The 18,939-nt window shown below is 40.5% G+C and overlaps 1 protein-coding gene across 5 annotated transcripts; it reads right to left on the reverse strand.

Moving 5' to 3' along the window:
- Positions 1-1,071: 1,071 nt before the first annotated feature.
- On the reverse strand, positions 1,072-18,913 carry NHLRC3 (NHL repeat containing 3). Of its 5 annotated transcripts, XR_012584582.1 has the most exons (10): positions 18,770-18,912; positions 17,506-17,658; positions 16,841-16,988; positions 16,070-16,270; positions 14,812-14,903; positions 13,134-13,246; positions 7,402-12,635; positions 7,224-7,319; positions 6,142-6,354; positions 1,072-1,158 (listed from the first exon to the last, which is right to left on the reverse strand). XR_012584582.1 is itself a non-coding variant. In XM_074566884.1 (7 exons), the coding sequence occupies exons 1-7, from the start codon at positions 18,851-18,853 to the stop codon at positions 12,407-12,409; spliced, it is 1,020 nt and encodes a 339-aa protein (XP_074422985.1). In that variant the 5' UTR covers positions 18,854-18,913; the 3' UTR covers positions 6,731-12,406. The 5 variants fall into 5 exon arrangements, 2 of the variants coding, with proteins under 2 accessions (XP_074422985.1, XP_074422975.1); XR_012584581.1 differs by having other exon boundaries at positions 7,224-12,635; XR_012584587.1 differs by lacking the exon at positions 1,072-1,158 and having other exon boundaries at positions 5,723-6,178; positions 7,224-12,635.
- Between the last annotated feature and the right edge of the window lie 26 nt (positions 18,914-18,939).

The raw sequence follows: 18,939 nt of genomic DNA on the forward strand, positions 1-18,939 counted from the left end.
AGTTGTGGTTTTAAAACTATCCATGGCCACCGAAGCGATGTCTGGGCTGTAGTATGGAGTGTGGGAAAGATCATTCTGTTCAACCTCAGACTCCCAACACCCCCCTGCTCCGTTATCAGAGGAGCCAGCAGCTCCCTGTGCCGCAGGCACTGGTGGGGGCTCTGAACCATGCAGCAGTTCTGGGCAAAGCCATCAGTGTCGGGGGAGCTCCTGGCAAGCTGCCCTCCCATCATCTCATCTCTGCCCTGGGCTCGTTCAGCCCAAGCTGCTGCTTCGCCTTCATCTTGCAGAACCCCGATGTCACCAGACACCTGAGCAAAACTCAAACGTCACTCCGCTCAGCGGTCTGGTGAGGATCTAGGTAACAGGTTTGTATATACGTGCTCTGTGGTTATGCCTCCACTATGCATAATTGCACCGTGTTGGTGTTTGGCAAGTGCCATCTGGTTTTCATTTTCTTTCACAGTATAATTCATCACCTCCACCCCCACAGATTTACAGTGCAACTGCCTTTCTGCTTTTCGATTTCAGCTATGCCGAGTGTGTTTTGATTTATTTTAACTGAACCCAGCAGACACTACCATCAAATCATTCTCCTTTAAATTAAAAGGAATTTGATTTGCAAATTTTAGCAAGATAGGCCTAGTCATAAAATCTTAACTGATAAAGTAATAAGACGCTAAGAAGACGAAGGGCCCAACCATAAAATAACTCTGCTCACCAGAATCTAGGAAAATACTCCGGAGAAACAGCTTAAGCACATCAAAACCCATGAAAGCTATATAAGCAGGAAGAATAATAGTGAGTAATTAGAAGAGGTGTAGAGAGGAAAACACCTATTGTAGCTCAGTACAGGAAATTATTTGTTGAATACTTCTTGTTGTGACTCAGATTACTATTTCTGTTTGCAAAAGACTGGAAGCATCTTTCATTAAAACGTATTTTTTGAGTCTGACCCTGTGAGAGTGTGTATCTGCGTACAGGCAAAGCGAGAAAAAGAACATTTAAAGATAAGGAGGAAAAGGCAGAGCTGATTACAGAAGGAACAAAAACAAGTAACTGACAAACCAGGAAGAATGTTTTTATTGCAGGTTCTTGAGACTTCCAGTTTTCTCCCCTCCACTTCAGCACATACACTGGAAATACCATTGGACATAGCTGTAAGAAAAACCGTAAAGAGAGAATAAGATCCAAAGAAGCAGCCCACCTCTGGTGACACGGATTATTTTCTTTCTCAGTCACACCAAAAGCACGCTTTGCATTGTAATTTTATGTGCTCCTCAGCTGTGTCTTAGGGTTCACTTTGCACAACAGTTATTGAGGGATATTGTGTGCCGAGGTATTGTGAATTACGAACAGGATTACCAGGTTAAAGGGACATTGTCAAAACCCATTACTTTACATGCACATACACACATTAAAAACCTTATTAAGTCTACTAACTCAGGCAAAAGCCTAGGAAGTGTCAGATTTAATGCTATCTGTGTTACCCTAAATCTGTCCTTTCCCCACATGTATCATGGCTACAATCTTTAATCACACGGTCGCCAATTTATTTTCTCCCCAGGGCTCTTGTCTTACTCAGTGTCCTCTGCTGGGTGCTCCTCCTCCAGCTCCCCCGTTCCTCGGACATCTCCAGGCTCACTGCACTGCCAAACATCCACATATTTTCCACAGGAATAACAAGTGGAAATTATCTCATGCAGAGGACATGCCCTTTGCTGAATTTAAAGCCATATTTAGTAGGAAGGCATTAAAGCTTCTCCATGTCTTATAATTCTTCTAAATAAGTGGAAAACAATATACTTTCTTAGAAGTCACAGATTTCAGAAGATAAAGCAAATCCATTGCATGGATGGTTTCAGCCTGGATAGTTCAAATTCAGAGTTCAAAAGCAAACAAACCCAGTGTCTAATAAAGGCAAATCTTGGAAAGTTTCAGCTTGGTGACACTATTGTCTTTACCTATCACACAGCTCGTATTTTCATAAGCCCACCGTGGTCCCTGGGATTTTCTTCAGCAGCCTTGTTGAAGGGGAAGGGAACACCAGAGGCTCTGGTCTAACGCTGGTACCCAGGTAAGATACCTACATAAAACTGGGGGAAGTTGTCCAGGGTCGGTGCTGTTCCCTCTCCCTGTCTGTCCCCGCGGGGTGACCTGTGGGTGAGTGGGGTTGCTGCAAAGCAAAAGCCTCTCGGGGCTGCAGAGAGGCAGCCGCGCTGCCGGCAGGCACAGGAGCAGCGGCCAGCTTCCCGTGCTGTTTCAGTCCCTTCCCTTGTGAAGCGAGTGGGAAAACAAAAAGTAAAGGACCAACACAAGGCTCCGCGTTTGCTTCCACCCACTTAAAAAACTAAGGCCAGGCAATTAAACCAACTGCAGCAGATAAAATAGTCTTATCCTGTGACAAGAATGAAGCGACCCAATCCCATTTGTCCCAGTTTCTGGGTTGCCAGTGTTGCTTCAATTTTACTTTCACTGCGCCTGATTATCTATATAAAAAGCTAATAAATTCTCTGCTGAATTTAAAAAGGCGGCAGCATTTGCATTTTGAACACCCGGCCATTCTGGATTCAGCCCATTTAATTATTACGCTTCAAAGGATGTACCCAGTTTTGCCACTCGCCCCCGCCAAGGAGGCACGGGCTGGCGAGGGATGAGCAGTGGGATTACTGGCCACTTGGCCTGCTGGTGTTTATTTAAATATCACCAATTGCCATTCCTTATTTGGAGCCTAATCTACACTTCAGATTTAAAACCACTATCTCAGGGATAGCTCTATCCCGGCTCTAGCTCTTTAAATGTATGCACTGGTGATCACATTTAATTTGACTAGGCTTGCATAAAGCTTTGTCTAAGAAAAAGGATACGTTTCCAGCCTGTCTCATGGACTCGTACTTTCATTAAATTCCACTGTGGTCTACTTAATTTTTGACTGCTTTGTTTACTTGGATTCACTTCTAACCACATTACAGTGAAAAATAAATCCTTCCACAGGCTAACAAGTACGTTTATAATAAAACTTCTTAGAAGGTGCTCAGAATTTCCTATCTCTTAATTTTTCCACTGTTTCCATTATCTGTAATGTGCTTATGTCAAGCTCTCTTGGCAAGGCGCAGGCTTTCATCTCATGTATTGCATAGTGCCAAGCACTTTTTCTTCCTTTTGAAATAATTATGGCATTTGAGATTTTTAGATCAAGCTGCAAATGTTTCTTCTCTGATAAAGATTTTGGGTCAAGCAGCTATTATTCCTTTCTTATCTCAGATGAAATTTCCCCCAAGCAGAACAATGAGAACTGAGGATGTCATAAAATCCATTAAAATTCATACACTGGAATTAACGCAGTGAGTTAGGACAAATGCAATAGCACTTCTTGGGACACCCGGGCTGATCTAGTGGATCCCTCACACCAGAGTGAACCTCCTTTTGAAAGCACGAAGGTTTCAGGTTGGCTCATTTGTCTTACTGAAACATGTATTGCTTTTCTTCGACACCGGCCCATTTCCTTGGCAGTGGCCTCCAGGGCAGGGGCTTTGTTGCCTGTATGTACAGTGCAAACAGAGCAGGGAACCACTGCTGATACTGGGTGGCTTAGGCAGTTTCATTACAGCAGCATTTGCTACCACTCTTCTCTCCCAGCGTGCCTGTGACCCAGACTACATCAATAAAAATTAAATAAAAATAACATGAAGATATATGAATGTTAGATTATATATACTGCATCTACTACATACACCTCGCCTGATATATTTATCTGTATACGTCTGTGTTCATGTTTAGGAGATGCAATACATACAACCTGAAATTTGTTACGTGACTCCTGTTTCTTGAGCCAGTCGAGATTTGCTGGGGGGAGGTGATATCCTTTTATTATATCTAGTAAGACAGTTGTTTTAAAAAAAAAATAAATTACAGACAGCTTTGCATACCCAAAAGCTTGTCTCCCATTTTAAACTGCCACAGTTGTGCTAACAAGAGATGCTATTTTTTCCCTTGCAAATGTTGCTGTGCTTGTGTCTGCAGATAGTTATGGGTTTTACAACGGCAGGGTGATTGCTTCCTCTGTTGGAGAAGGAAGGTGGTGCTCAGATAGCAGCCGTCAGGACTGAAGGGCCCTCGGGTTTGCTGCAGAACAGGAAGGGCACAGGGAGAAGAACAGGTGATGCACCAGACCTTAGGTGCTCTGGAGAGCTGCAGGGCTTTCACAGCACTTGGCAGCCTTCCTGGGACAGCCAGGTGGTCGGCTCCGCTTTAGAGGTGGCCTCTCCAAGATTGCCAGCAAGTCTGCCTTTTCAGATAAGCTGCGCCTTTCTTTGCAACGCTTGGTGAAGAAAAGAGACTTTTTTAACATAAGCCACTCCAGCTCTGTCAGGGTTTCCTGACTTGAGACCCATCCTCATCTCTGCCGGGGAGCTGTGTGCAGGGATGAAGGCTTGTGTGTTCCTCAGAACTGTGTGGGGATGGAGAAACAGTAACCAGAAAGCAGCAGGCCAGAGGGAAGATGAGTATGTGCTGGGGACTGCGTGTGGCAGCTCTCTGCAGCTGGCTGAGCTCTGGAGGTGGCTCCACACAGGGTGGCTGGGGACAGGGCTGACCAGCCATGGCTGGAGTCAGCAGTGGCCATGCCAGCTGGCCCCATCCAGGAGGCGGTGGCTGCCCTGCGCGCGCAGGGACCGCAGGGGATGTCGGTACCGCACTAAGTGCTGGACCCCCACAAGGGTCTTCCTCGTCACCAGCACACCAGGGTGACCCTTCTCTCCCGGAAGAGCTGGGGTGTGCTTCCCAAATGGTGCTCCGGTGGGACAGTTGCCTGCCCGAGTGCCGGGAGCAGGGAGGTGGAGGCGCTGTAAAGTACTTATCTGCTATTAATAACAACAGCTTGACTGTTAACAGAAGCAGCTTGATTAATAAAAGGTGTTTAATAAATATTGGCTGTGACCTGTTTTTCCTCCTGGCTCAATTGTCTGTGAGAAAGACACTTACAACAACGAGACGGTGCAAAATGAAAATCAGGAGCGCTCTGCTGGGCCGTGCCTCCCCATAACAACACAGGCCAGCGTTTTCAAAGGTGCCACCTTAAAAGTGATTCCAAATATTTTTAATTCCTCCAGCTTGTTATCTGTCTTAGAGTTGATTCAAACTTTCTTTCTCCTGGTTTTGTCTGGTAGCATCATCCATCACAAAGTCCCATTAAGGCACCACCCTGGAGGCATGTCCTAGTAACCCTTAGGTATTGTATAATCTCCCACTCTTATAACATTTTTCTAGAGTTTTCATTCCCAAAAGCTCTGAAATTAGACTGAGCATGAAGTAAGATACTGCAAGCCTTATTACAGAGCTGGTGTGGAATACACTAGGTAGAATCACTCCCCCCTCCTCCCCCTGACCTCCAGGTCTCCTCCTTAATTGATTAAATACACATTTCCACTGTAAGATTTATACACATGTTGAAGCACACGCCCCTAATATGATGATATCTTCCTTCCTTTCTCTTTTACAGCATCCCTGTAGAGATAAATATGGGTATTCACTTGCAGACAAATCACCCACTGCTATGAACATTGCAGCTGGGGCATATAAGGAGGCCCCATTGGGCAGCTAACAGTCACCTTTTGCATGTGAGAATGAACCAGCACAACTATGGGCATTGTGTCTTGGCTGGAAATTATTAAAACATTTGAAAGAGCACCCTCATTTTAATTCCAAGATTTTTCAAGTGGTCCGATCTTTGAACAAAAATCAGCCTGCGTTTGTGCTACTTCACATTTGTGTCAGACCCTGGGTGATGATATGTTAGAGAAAAATGTGTATTTTTTGCAATTTTGCTACCTGGTACAGCGAGTATACTGCTTTTCATCTTTGAGACAGAGGACAGGTGGCACAGGCCACCAGGGCATGCACCTTGGGGAGAACATCAAAGCTGGCCAAACTTTGGAAATAAAGGCAACGCCGGCCTCCTTTGCTGACACGTTTGATTTTCGGTAAGACCAATGAACTGACTTGGTGACTGTATGTTCTATTCAAAAAAGCACCTTCTACACTAAAACCTTAGGATATTTGCAAACCCTTATCTTCCTTCCAAGCTAACTTCTCCTGGGTAAGACACCACACATCTCTGCCTATCTTTATTCTGCACCCTACCTTTGCACGCCAGCAGCCTCCACGTCCTCACCGCGTTCTGAAGCCATAGAGAAAAAGGCACGTTCATGCAGATGCTTGAAATGATAAAATGCTGCTGAGATAGCTGGATACAGTCAAGGATTTTTAACAGACTCTTCTTCCCCTTCTCTCTATTATTTCTAGTTCCACTGTAGCCTTCCTGAGATTAGAAGAGGGAAGAAGAGCCAGAATTGCCTGCAGTATTCAAAATGAGCATGCATCAGAAATTCACATAATTACATTGCAATGCTTTCTGTTTGATCACCTGGTGCCTTCCCAGTACCTCCCATTATTCTCTTTGTTTTCTGACTGCTTCTGAGTTTGGAACCTCGTATTTTCATAGAACCATCTTTTACGAGCCTGAGATCACTTCCTAAATGGCAATATATATCAAAGCTATCATTGTGTATATAAAATTACACTTCCTTTTACTAATTGTACCTGATTTTATACTTATCAATGTTATATTCCATTTGCCATTTTATTGCCCGTTCAATCTCATTGTATCCTTCTGCAACTCTTTGCAGCTTTTGTCTTTACTAGCCTGAGGAGCGCGCTGGTGTTGGTAAATTCTGTCCCTGACCTCCCAAGTCCATTCCCAGATTGTTTATCAATATATTGAGCAGCACAGAACTAGTTTTTAATCTACTTAATTTATAATATTTTAGTTAGTAATCCATTAATTCTTTCTTCTTCTACCAAATTTCTTTATGGACACTTGGCGAGAGATGCTGTTGAAAGCTTTTTGAAAATTTAAGCAAATTTATTAGCCAGATCATCCTAAATACATGGTTAGGGATTCTTCCAAAGACCTGTAATAGATTTAATGATTGTGTATCCAATACATATATTTTTTCATTAATGTTTATGTCAATTCACAAGGTACAGTCATCAATTCTACTGATCTCTCCAGAATCCTCACACACAGGTGTGGGTTTGTGGGGTTTTTTGTTTGTTTTTTTTCTTTCTTTAAAGCATATTTGCCACTTTTTCTTTCCTCCTCTGCTAAGGCAGTTCTAAGCAAACGTTAGTATTTCAGAAGTCTTCTGAAAATACTGAATTACCTTAATGAAATGACCACCCTGCTAGCAACTTCTCCGTTTGTTTTAATAAGCCATTTACTGACACTTCAATTTCAGCCAGATCTTCTGATTAAGACCCTGTGAAAAAAAAATGTTAACAGCATGGAATGTTTGCTAAGGACTTTAACAGCAAGCACAGATTTTGAAAAGAAAGCAGTACCTGTTCTGGTCTTTTCTTCCAGAGGGGTTCCTTTACACCTTGACCACCTAGTCACCCAAATCCTTTGACAACTGTCAGAGACAGGACTGTACTGAGAGTTAGGATCAGAAACAAATTCAGCCACATCAAATCACGGGGAGATGGTATCACCCCTGTACAGCACACAGATAGGTTTAGTGCTGGCAGTTCTAATAGCCAGACTTCCTGTCACGCCGTGAACATTCTTTTGGATTTGTTTGTTATTAATAATAAATACAACGAAAACATTTTGAAATTAAAGCCTTACCAGTTTTCCACTGCAAGGCAAGTTTTCCGATCTTTACAGTTTAGATAAGGAGTGGAGCAAGAGATGAGTCAGTCATCATCTGTGAATGACTCCACGGGGGATAGGAAAAAAAATTCCCACATTAGACAGATCTCTAAGCTGTCTGAAAACATGAGGTTGAAGGCAAACAAATCCAGACTAAACGTAAAGCCTTCCCTTTATAATGATGTTTATTGACTGCTAAGAAGGATTAAAATATATAGACCTTAGTCATTCAAGAGTTAGATTTCTTCAGTCTTAATTTGTTTCTAAGAGATCCCGTCATAGCTCAGACAGAAATAATAGGTTAATTCCTGGTGTAACTGGGCAAAGGTTTTTACGTCTGTTTTGCAGATCCAGTTACACAATCAAATTTGTTTTGAGGCTGAGGAAAACATGTGATGATAAAGTGTGTCTATCATATCTCATTTGTATCGGCGTTACTTTGGCTTTAATGCAGTAACAAATCATCCTCTGTGCCTAAATTAACGTGCTTGTACTTTCAAATTTCATACAAGCAATCCCCCAAAAGTAGAATAAAATAATATACAAAAATCAGAGCAACGTTTTTAGACAAAGGCTGAGAAAGGAGAGGTAGAATAAAACTGGTGAATGAGATCCGGTAAACTTAGATCTAATCTCACTCTGGGTCACCTCTGTAGGGAAATATTACTCTTTTGGTATAATTATGCGGCTACACTTATGCTATTATAAATTATTATGTTTCCAAAGCAACATATCAGGAGTAATTCCATTGAAATCAATGACATAAGGAATAGAAGAATCAATTCACCATACCCAGTTGTCTCTGGACACAGAATTACTGATTTTTTCTAGGAAAAACAATGGAAATAAAGAAAAGATGGACATAAATCCAGTAGTAATAAGCCAAAATGACTATAATACAATTATATGCTTATGTTTAAAGCAATCTATTTTGAAAAGAAAAAGAAAGGCTGCAGCAATTCATTATCTTTGTAGACATACTCCAAACGTTGAGAAATTACCAGCTGTTTATGTGTGCTAGTATATCACTACACTGAGCATGCCAAGCATCAGCAGGGGTTTGGTGCCCTCTCATGTTTTATACAAGCAACTTCAGTGACTGCAAACACTTCTTGGTGATAAATCGCTTATGAAGGCTTCTCAGGTAACAAATTGTTAAGAAAGTGTCAACTAAGATAAATAACTAATTAATGCTTCAAAAAAAGGTTAATAACCACTTTAAAGCTGTGAACTTACTAACAGTAATGAGCAGACCCACAGACATACCAGTACACCTTCCCCCTCAGCTTTTATTGAGGCAGTTCAGCCTCACTAAACTAATCTTGCAGGGCACAAACATGATTCAGGCTTCTTTTGTTTTGGCCAGACGGATATTGTTAATCAATTGCTAACTACAATAACACAAAAAAAAAATTAAAAAAAAAAAAAAAAAGGCTGGTTAGCATCACAGCAAAGTCAAGAAGAACTATACTAATAGACCTGGTCTTATATCCTGGGAATGTCACCCTGTTAACAAGGTACTTAACCAAAGAAAAAGACGAATTAAAAAAAAAAAAAAAGTAAAAGTCTGCGAAGTTGGAGACATCAAAACATGGAACATTGCTATTTCCTTGGCTTGGATACTCCAGTGATTACTTCTCGCTCTTGGAAGTTGGCACCTGTTAACTAAAATCAGATTTTTTGGGGGTTCTAGCAACGACCTTACATTTTCTTTCTTGTCAAGTTAACACTGTAGTATGTTATTTTTCTTCTTGTGCGAGTATTTCTCACCCATAGAGAAATCCCTTCTTGATCTTCTAAAAACTAAACAGATTGCTCGGTAAATCTTTTCTGGAAATAAAACCTGATTCTACATTAAGAAGTGTTTTGTTAGTGTGGTTTTAATTTCCCTATTAGCATCAAAAGGGTATACAGTTTAAATACCTTTTTTTATATGTGGCACTTATATAACTCATCATCCCATTTTACTAATTACTCAGAGGAAAATATCTGGGAGACATTTATGTGTCTTTATGGATACATAAATTAGAACGCATGAGATGGGCCACAAAATAGTAATGTATAAAGATAACATGGAATTTTAGATTATAGTTGAATGTTGGTATCAGAAATTATTAAATACCTTATTAAAGTGCTGAGGACCCCATATTTAGAAAAGTAATCCAATGGAATGTATTGATATTAGTACAGAAATAAAGCACCTAAGCCTTTCATAATGGGAAATTCTCGATTTATTTTATCAAATTATCCTATTACGTGATTTTTCAGAAATCAGTTTCAAGATAATACATAAGAAAACCTTCAGAGAATTAGTAAGTTAGTGCACAAATCAATCATTTTCTCAGTCTAGCCATTAACACGGAGGTAAAAAGGAGTCTAAGCATCTCATACTAGTTAATAATGAGCATCCCTTCTTATCACAGATACCCAAATGCCGAGAGGCAAGGCACATTTTGGCTCCATGGCCTACTTCAGTAAAGCCAGACAAAACTGGATGAATGCTCCCCATTCCTAGGGGCTGCAAAAGCCCACGTAAGGAGAATTAAGAGCAGATCCAGGCAGTAAACAGAACCTCGTAGCAATAACTTATTCATCAACATCCAAAAGTGCACTACTCCTTTACTGAACACAGAAGCATGTTCCCAGAGAGCTTTGAGTCCAGTTTCAAATGGATGTGACAAAGGAAAAATAAATAGAGGATGCAGTGAGGGAGGATGGATATGCCTGGACCCCTTACACCACCAAGATAATATCATTAACTATGTTTGAGCGTAATTTTTTTTTTAAAGAAATACACCTCGTGTAAGTGAGAAGTAGCTAAATTGCACACAGAGCAGAGATCCCTGAGCTAGTGGAGACCTGGGTAGAAAATCCACACAACACACTGCAAAGCAATGTGGACCTATCCGTCTAGGTCTAGAGGAAGTACTGCTACTTTTTCAGCTAATAAATATTGCTTACTGCCTCCCATTCAAAACCATGTGAATGATGGATCATACTTGTTAGTGTATAACCCTGAAGTCCTGGTTCTAAGGCTTGCACGAGGGCAGCCAAGTTAGATCCACTTTTGTTGTTGTGGATGTAGCCAACAACAAAGCATTCATATTTAGTGTATTCATTTCAAACAGTACTGAAATCAGGCCATCAGGCTCCACAGCCCAGTTACTTTCCACAGAACATATGAATCTGACTTTTCTAGACAGTTTTCCCATCTGCTGACCCAGAAATTTGTGATCATAGGTTAAAGTCTGCCAAATTAAGATGCATTTGCTTTTGGTAACATTCACTGAAATGGGTATTTCCCATCAGAATAATTCAATTTCCCATATTCCCTTTCTAAGGAAGTTGAAAAAAAATTGCCTCTCTTAGCTGGTAATTAGCATTAAAATAGTCCACACAGTAGAATGAGTCTGTGGAAACAGCAAAGATCCTCCCAAATGTTTTGGAGAGCTAGGAGATAAATATGGAATGTGGGTCCACAGCTTTACAGAGATAAACAGTTATTCACTGTCATTTCTGCTGTGCTGTTTTCCCCATGCCATTTTCCTATACCCACTTCCCTCTGTGCTAGGAAGTGAACTAATTTAAAAATCTTGTAGCAACATGTAAAGAAAACAGAACCACCCTGGACTGGGAATGGAAAGAGACAGCATTTTTTAAGGACAGAGCTTGGAGACAGCTGCTAGGATATAGCATAAGAAACTTAGTTCTAGACATTAACAGAGTTGATGATGTCTAAGTGCTGGATATAAAACGATTAAAAATCCCCAAATCAAAACAGATGCACTGCTGTTAACTGACAGAGTTTCAGTAAAAGTGGGAGAAGAATCATGTGTCTCCCAGTCCCTAATGCTGATTAAGACTTTCGTAGCAAACTGCAATTTGCTCATCTTGAGGAACTTAAATGAGTTGAACTTCAATATGTTGCACTATGAAATCTTACAGAACAGAAAACTTAGGCTGATGTAAACCAAATTAGGTTAAAAATTGATTTAGTTAAGAATCAGTACTTGGCTGCTGTGCACATACTTTTAATTTAGTTTGAAGTACCTGGTATCAATTTAACTTAAGCTCATTTGTCTTATTGACTTTACCACTTTAGCTAGAGCTGAAAACTTAGATTTCAATGCTTATGTCATTAAGCACCTAAGGCAGATGCCAGTATCGGCACTGACACCAGTATCCAGCAGCATCTCATTCAACATCATAACGCATCTTTGTATTCAGTGTTAGGCAGTATCAGCACAATGATTCTGAAAATCAAGTGAAGAAACATTAAAATGAAGTGCTCGCTTCCCAGGAAATCGTTTATACACCTCTTTCAGACAGTTCTGACCTTCATTTAACAACACACAGGCTAAGTAGAGGAGCCCCAAGATGACCCTATACATTTAAGAACAGCAGCTGTGTTTGTAGAGTTTTATATAATAAAATGAAGATGCATATCAAAGTCATTTTACAATTCCCAGCAACAAAAGCAAAAGTCACCATAGCATTACTAAAATGAGTAATGCCTCAAGACCAAGTACTTCTCCAGGACTGCAGAACAGCTAGGACAGATTCCTGGCTCTACAGTTCTGGGAGCACAATGTTCTGTGCTTGTCTAAGGAAAAACAAGCTACAGAAAACTCAAGAAAACGTGGTTGTAGGTCTTGTATGTCACATAGCTTGTGCCACGGCAGTTGTGAGGAACCATCAGCTTAAGGGTATGTATTTTTGTACTTGCTGGGCTCCAATCTCTGCAACATAGACTGCTCCACTCTTCATGTCTACATCCACAAGGTGCGGTTTGGTTTCATCTGCCAGCTGGACTGTGTTGACCATAATACAGTCCCCAATGGAGCCAACCGGTGGTGCTGCCAAGATTGCTAACCGGTTGATATTCAGCTGAGCTACAATCAGGTATTTGTAATTGGCAGTAAATCTGTGAAAGACAGAAATATATTTTTTCAATTATGAACTCCATATGACATCTCATTTTAACACAACGGTGCACTTTAAAACAAACAAAACCTCCTTAATAGTCAAGGTTTTGCAGGCTACAAGAGAATAAATGCAGTGAAACATTAAGAATTAACTTGTAAGCCTTGCTCTACATGTTGCTGTTCCTTGAGACAGATTATGCTACAGAAAACTCATTCAAGACAATCTGTCTTCCTGTAAAAGCTGCAACAGTAAGGTCAACAACACACAACAACTTTAAAATGAAGTTTCCAGTTCTGCACTTAAATCCATGGGGCTCATTATAAAGCCAGGATTTCCCTGTCAAGATATAACTGTGCAGATCTTTTGGGTAGGGCCCAGCACCCTATTAGTTGAACTGGTTAACTCCTTGTTATCAGGCATTAAATACAACATTTTAATTCACCAGTACATGTTATTTATGTAATTGAGTGCTTCTAGAAGAACTGTTTAATAATACCTGACAGAATAGGGTCCATCTTCTGAAAAACAGCTGCTCCAAGACCCCAGCCATTCCCCTGTGACTTTATCAAAAACTTGGATTCTTTTGTTGTCTCTGTCTGCAACCCATACCTGTTAAGAACGAAAACCATGGCTGTTCACAAACAGAACAAATCAAACGCATTCGTTTCTTACACAAGCAACGTCTCCTGTAGTAAAAAAGTACACCTTGGAAGCACGTACCTCCACATTCAAAACCAAATAAGTAGATATGACTTCCAGATATAAAATAAAACTGCCACACAGTTAAGATACACAAATTATTTTATACAACTTTAACAGAAATCAGTGCCTTCTCTTGATTTTTGCGGCCATGATATGGATATATTTAGTAGGACTCCCCTCCTTCCACCCCCCTCCCTCAGTGAGGGCATGTTCCCATCTATTCAATTCTAAAGAAACTGGTCTGTCACCCGCTAACAATTTGGTTTTCAACAGTCGCCTCATTTCATGATCCAGGCCTATGATGACTGCATCTGCAAACACTCTGGTATGCCTAATACTACTATAAATATTGAGCAACTTAAACACTAAGAGCATTTTCAGTATGTTTAGTCTAATAAGTTTTGTGCTTATCTCTGTTCCATCCTGTGCTAACTGGGTTCACAAACACTGCAAGCTAACAATTTCCAGTGAAGGCCTCTCTTGTATAACAATCATTGAAATTTTACCTGGTAACAACTCAGTCTGATAAATGAACTTCATGACTATTCTGGGATATCACCCATAAGGGAGCAATAAACAAGCTGACCTGAGATCTTTCATCCTTATTTTTAAATGGAATGCTACTACACCAGTCTCTTATATTTCTTAGGAACTGACAATTATTTCTAACCTAGACTGATGATCAACACCATGTTGGCAATAAAATCGTAGCCCATCACAATTGCTGTCTTTGAATGTATATGCTCATAGTTACCCTTCAACACAAAGTGGCCATGTCCCTCCTCTTCTCCCTCCCACCCTGTCAGTTTTGGCAGAGAAGTGATTTTCATATACGCTTCTTATTCTGGTTCAGACGGCAGCAGCAAAATTAGCTCAAAGCAGTGATTTAAGATGTCTTAGTCAAGTAATCTTATTTTCCCTGAAACGGATTAAGGAGCAACCGCACAATTCCTCTATAAGAGCAGAAGGACAAAAGCCAGACTACGATTAACATCTGGCAGAAGGAGACTCTTGAATGCCTTGAACTGCATGTAGAAAAGGACTTGACATTCACAGCTTAGCCAAAGCCTTACTATCACCTTAAACTTATTTGGAATTTCCAAGTAAGAAATTAAATTAAAGTCCCCTGAAGAAACTTAAGTGCTTGGGTAGATATTTATTACAGAACATAATTCTCCTGCACTTTCACAATGGCAATGTGTTAGAAACTGCAGGAGGAACAGTCTGTTGTTGCATGGACATTGATAATGTAACTGGTCAGAACCCTTGTGTTAACCTTGCAGCCAGCTACTTTAGTAGGATCTGCAGTGTGAAACTTCAGCTTATCACCACTACCATGCCGAAAACTGTCACCCATGTAAAAATGACCCACATCACAACAGTTCAATTAAAAAGAAATACAATTTGTTTTGTTCAAATACATGTAAACAAGTCTGTTGGAAGATTAAAAAAGTTCTCCGTTTATTCTTTACCCGTCCAAAAGGATCCACTGTTACACTGTGAGGAATATTGAACTGACCAATGCCGGTCCCATTTGTTCCAGTCAGCCATATCTCTTTGTAATCTAAACAGTGAGCACCATGAAAAATAAAAGTAAAAAAAGAAAAAATCAGAGTAAGAAAAACAACAAATAAAATAGCTCTACGTCATTCCCTTGAAAAGTTACTTTTCGTAATTTTTAAAAGGAGGAATTTCTAAACCCAAGTTTTTTTACACACAGTACTACTGATTCAAAAACCCAAGAAATACTGGAACTACTACAGTAACGACTGGATTTTTATTAGAGGATTCAGGATTATGGTTACAGAAATGTAGCCACACAAAAGCCATAGTCCAAGGCTCTGTTAAGCACGGTATTAAAAAAAAAAAAATAAAAAAATATATATAGAAACAGTTGGCTAATTATGATATTCATTTGTTTACTAAATTGATTCTTTATGTTTGTTACCTGGCAGTTTTGAGTTTTAACAATTTACCATTTTGCAAATTAGATATTAGCAAACTGATTGTTTTATGACAGCACAAAGGAGAAATGGTAGCTCCTCCACTTTTCCCCAACTGCAGATGTGTGCAGACCCCTCACTCACTGCCCTTACCAACACTGACCATCTAACTGGGGAGTATGAGCAAGCTCATTAGAATAATGGAATATTTTAAGTATAAAATATCTCCAGACACCATTGGGTCCAACCTCCTTCTCAAAGCAGCACTAGCCTTAATAACAAATACAACTCTGAAGTTAAATCAGGTTGTTCATAACTCACCAAATTTTGAGCATCTCCAGGAGTGGAGAATGCACACCCTCTCTGGGAAAACTATGCACTGGCTGATCACCCTCACTGTGAAACTTTCCCCCCCCGAAAATGAACTGGAATTCCCCCCTCTTGCATCTTTTGCTCAATGTTGCTCGTTCTTCACTGTGCATCTCCAAGAAATACATGGCTCGGTCTTCTCTATACCCTCCCATTACTGACTTGAAGACAGCAGTAAGAATCCTCCCTATCCTTCTCTCTTGAAGACTGAACAAACTCATTCTCTCAGTCTCTTGTCATAAATGATTAGGTTTCTCCTGAAGTGACAAGCAGTAAAACAGGACCTGATCCAAAAAAGTCTTCAAACTGACATTAAATGACAGCTCTACCTAGTCCTCGCATAAAAGTATTCTCAAGCTGTGTTATTTAAAATTCAATTTTCAATAGTCAACTACAGCAGAAGTTCATTTTTCCATACCGTTGGATAGTTTGAGCAATCTGTTATTCATTCCTCCGTCTCCATCCACAATATAGATATCTCCACTTTCCTCTACAAAGACCTCTGCTGGTTGATCAAATTGCAGGGGAATCAAACTTGAACCAGCATTACCTGGTGTGCCCAAGACCTGCATAAGTTTACCCGAAGGGCTGTATTGTTTCACGGTGTGACCATATTTCCCTGAATTAAGAAAAAAAAAGTGCAAAAACATCTTAACAAAACAAGACTTAAGTATTACAACTGATTACAAAGATTAAAAAAGAAAATCTCCTGATACTTACAAGTGATATTAATAAATCAAACAGACAAAATTCTATAGTAAGAATATGACTGTGGGTTAGTAAATCCAGAAGCTACAACAATATTCATCCATTGTATTAAGGCCACCAAACCTAGGACAGAAGATAAGTCTAGCCAGAAGATTTTTTTTCTCCCTGATACTTCTCCTGGGGAAAAAAAGGCAAAACAAACAAAAAGCTTTTTTTGTTTATTAACTTTTGTTTTACCATTGTTTTTTTTTGTTTTACTTTTGTTTACTAAGTTCAGAAGTTACAAGCAGATACACAGCTTAAATGATGAACCTTCAGAGTATTCAACGCAGCACCTGAGAAGTTTGTTCATGGCAGGAAAGGCACAAATCTGTCTCAGAATTGTTTGAGAGACTTAAATAAATGAGTTGTTTAAAGTAATATCTGCAGTATTAGCATTTTCTTCCCCCCCTAATACGTCTCATATCAGCACCATGCATACCTGTTCCGACATCTGTGATCCATACTGAACTATCTGTTGCGGTGTTCAATACAAAGATACCATGAGGCATTTCAACTGTATTATTCCAGGAGTAAAGAAAATAGCCTTCCTCTGAGAATACAAGTACCTTTGGTACATTATCTCCCCTCTGAAAAGGCAAAAAAGGGTCTATTAAGAAAGCACATTAAGCAAGTAATCATATTTTTGAAAATTCCCATTTGTAAGGTTCTTGCACTGTTTCATGAATCACGAGTCTCCTGAGACTGTCTGCTAGACCTCATTTTTTCCAGATAGAAAAGAGAGACAATGATCTAAGTTTAGCATGCAAAACCTTCCACTCGTTCTAGACTTTCAACTTAAATCACGTGAAGTCCAATTTTAAAAGCAGCCAAGCTCCTGCAGCTATCTTGGTCTTCGTTTTCTATCACATTTTTATGTTCTTGCTGAAAAATACGCATAGCATAACACAAACATGAAAAACTACAACTGTACTTATTAGCTGCATGGCACTCAAGTACTCATATTGTGCTTTATAATTAAATCCCATCACTTTTCATGGAAAGAATGTCACACACAAACATATATAGGTCTTAATCTAAAACAGACACTTTAAAGGCAAAAATACACTAGGTTAACAAGGAGAGAAATATAGTATTCTCACTCACTTGTCCCACATAGACCAAACGATGAAGAGAGTCAACAGCAACACAAAATGTTTGACCAGTGAAGTATTCTGGAATTTTAGGCCAGCCTATGTCCAACTTGTACATCTGTTGCTGTCCCTTCCATGGAGAGGAGTAATCAAATGCTTTTAAAACCTGAAAGTACAAAAATAAATACCCCTTGGCAGTTAAATCCCATGATAGTGGGATCAGAAGAATCAGCAGTAGAAATTAACGTTTTTCTGAAACATCATAAATTGATTTATTCAGTTCAAATTAAGATAGATAAACACAAATAGGCTAGTAGCTAGGCCTTTGGGGTGCAAATGGGAAAATTTCAACAAACTGTAAACTAGCTAATGAAGTCCTTTGGATCGGGGAGCTCTGGATTTACAAGGCAAAAAACACACTCTGAAATTTCTTACATTGAAGTTGCTATTACTATCTGTAAGTCACACTCCAAAATCAGGAAAACAGTAGAGAAGGTTCCAAATGCAAAACATAAATAACCACTTAAAGAAAATATGAAAATAAGAAAAAGAATAAAGGGAAAATACGGGTCAAGAAAGAAAACTACATCTTAGAAATGGGGAAATGTAAGATACCAGGCATGGCAAAATTCATGTCAATGTACACATTTTAAAGGATAGTGGAAGAAAATTATCTTCCATCTTTTTGTTCTATTTTTCCAGCAGAAAAATGGAAGCTAAGCACAGCTACGCTGCAGCAAGTACTGGATGGAGATCTAAGCACTAAAACAGAAAGGATCAGGCTAGAACTAAGAAGTAACAAGTGGTAGCCCTGAAGGACCAGGGCCATCTAACATTTCTGTTAATTGCCTCGCCAGAAGTAGGGGTTAAGTTGGTGACAGGGAAGTACAAACAGCGTAAGAAAGACTAGACTATCATGAAGGAAAAGTAACTAAGCAGGGCGAAAATCCGACAGTAAAAAGCGCAAAGTTATTGACCTACAGATTACGAAGTTTTCCCTCGTTTAAGCAGAGGGTATTGCTTGGAAACCCCTCAAAAAGAATCCCCCAGCGCCCGCGTTTATCTCAGCAGGGCGGTGAAGCCACATCACCAGACCTCCACCCGGAACGACCTGAGCCAGAGGAGGCGCGGGAAGGCACCAGGACGCACCGCCTGCCCGCCGACAGGCCGGCCCCGCCGCCCCCCTCCCCCGGTATCTGCCTTCGGGCGGGAAACCGTAACCGGAGGGTTTGCACAGAGGTCCCGCACGTCGCCCCCTCCCTCAGACCACCGCCCACCTGGGCGCCCCAGAGCAGGGCGAGCAGGGCGAGCAGGCCGCCGGCCATCACTAGCCACGGCCCCTCCGGCCGCTTCCGCCTCATGGAGGCCGGAACGGGCGGGCCGCGTTGCCATGACAGCCACGTGACCCGCACTCCCCCCCCCCCCCAGTGTGGACCAGGGAACGGGG

Source organism: Larus michahellis, chromosome 1 (assembly GCF_964199755.1).
Source record: "Larus michahellis chromosome 1, bLarMic1.1, whole genome shotgun sequence".
Taxonomy (NCBI): Eukaryota; Metazoa; Chordata; class Aves; order Charadriiformes; family Laridae; genus Larus; species Larus michahellis.

Coding starts and splice junctions, on each gene's coding strand:
- NHLRC3 (XM_074566884.1), bottom strand. CDS start 18,853: ATGAGGCGGAAGCGGCCGGAGGGGCCGTGGCTAGTGATGGCCGGCGGC. Junction 16,989..17,505: donor GTTTGGTCTATGTGGGACAA/GTGAGTGAGAAT, acceptor TTGCCTTTTCAG/AGGGGAGATAATGTACCAAA. Junction 13,247..14,811: donor CAGTGGATCCTTTTGGACGG/GTAAAGAATAAA, acceptor CGTTCTTAACAG/GTATGGGTTGCAGACAGAGA.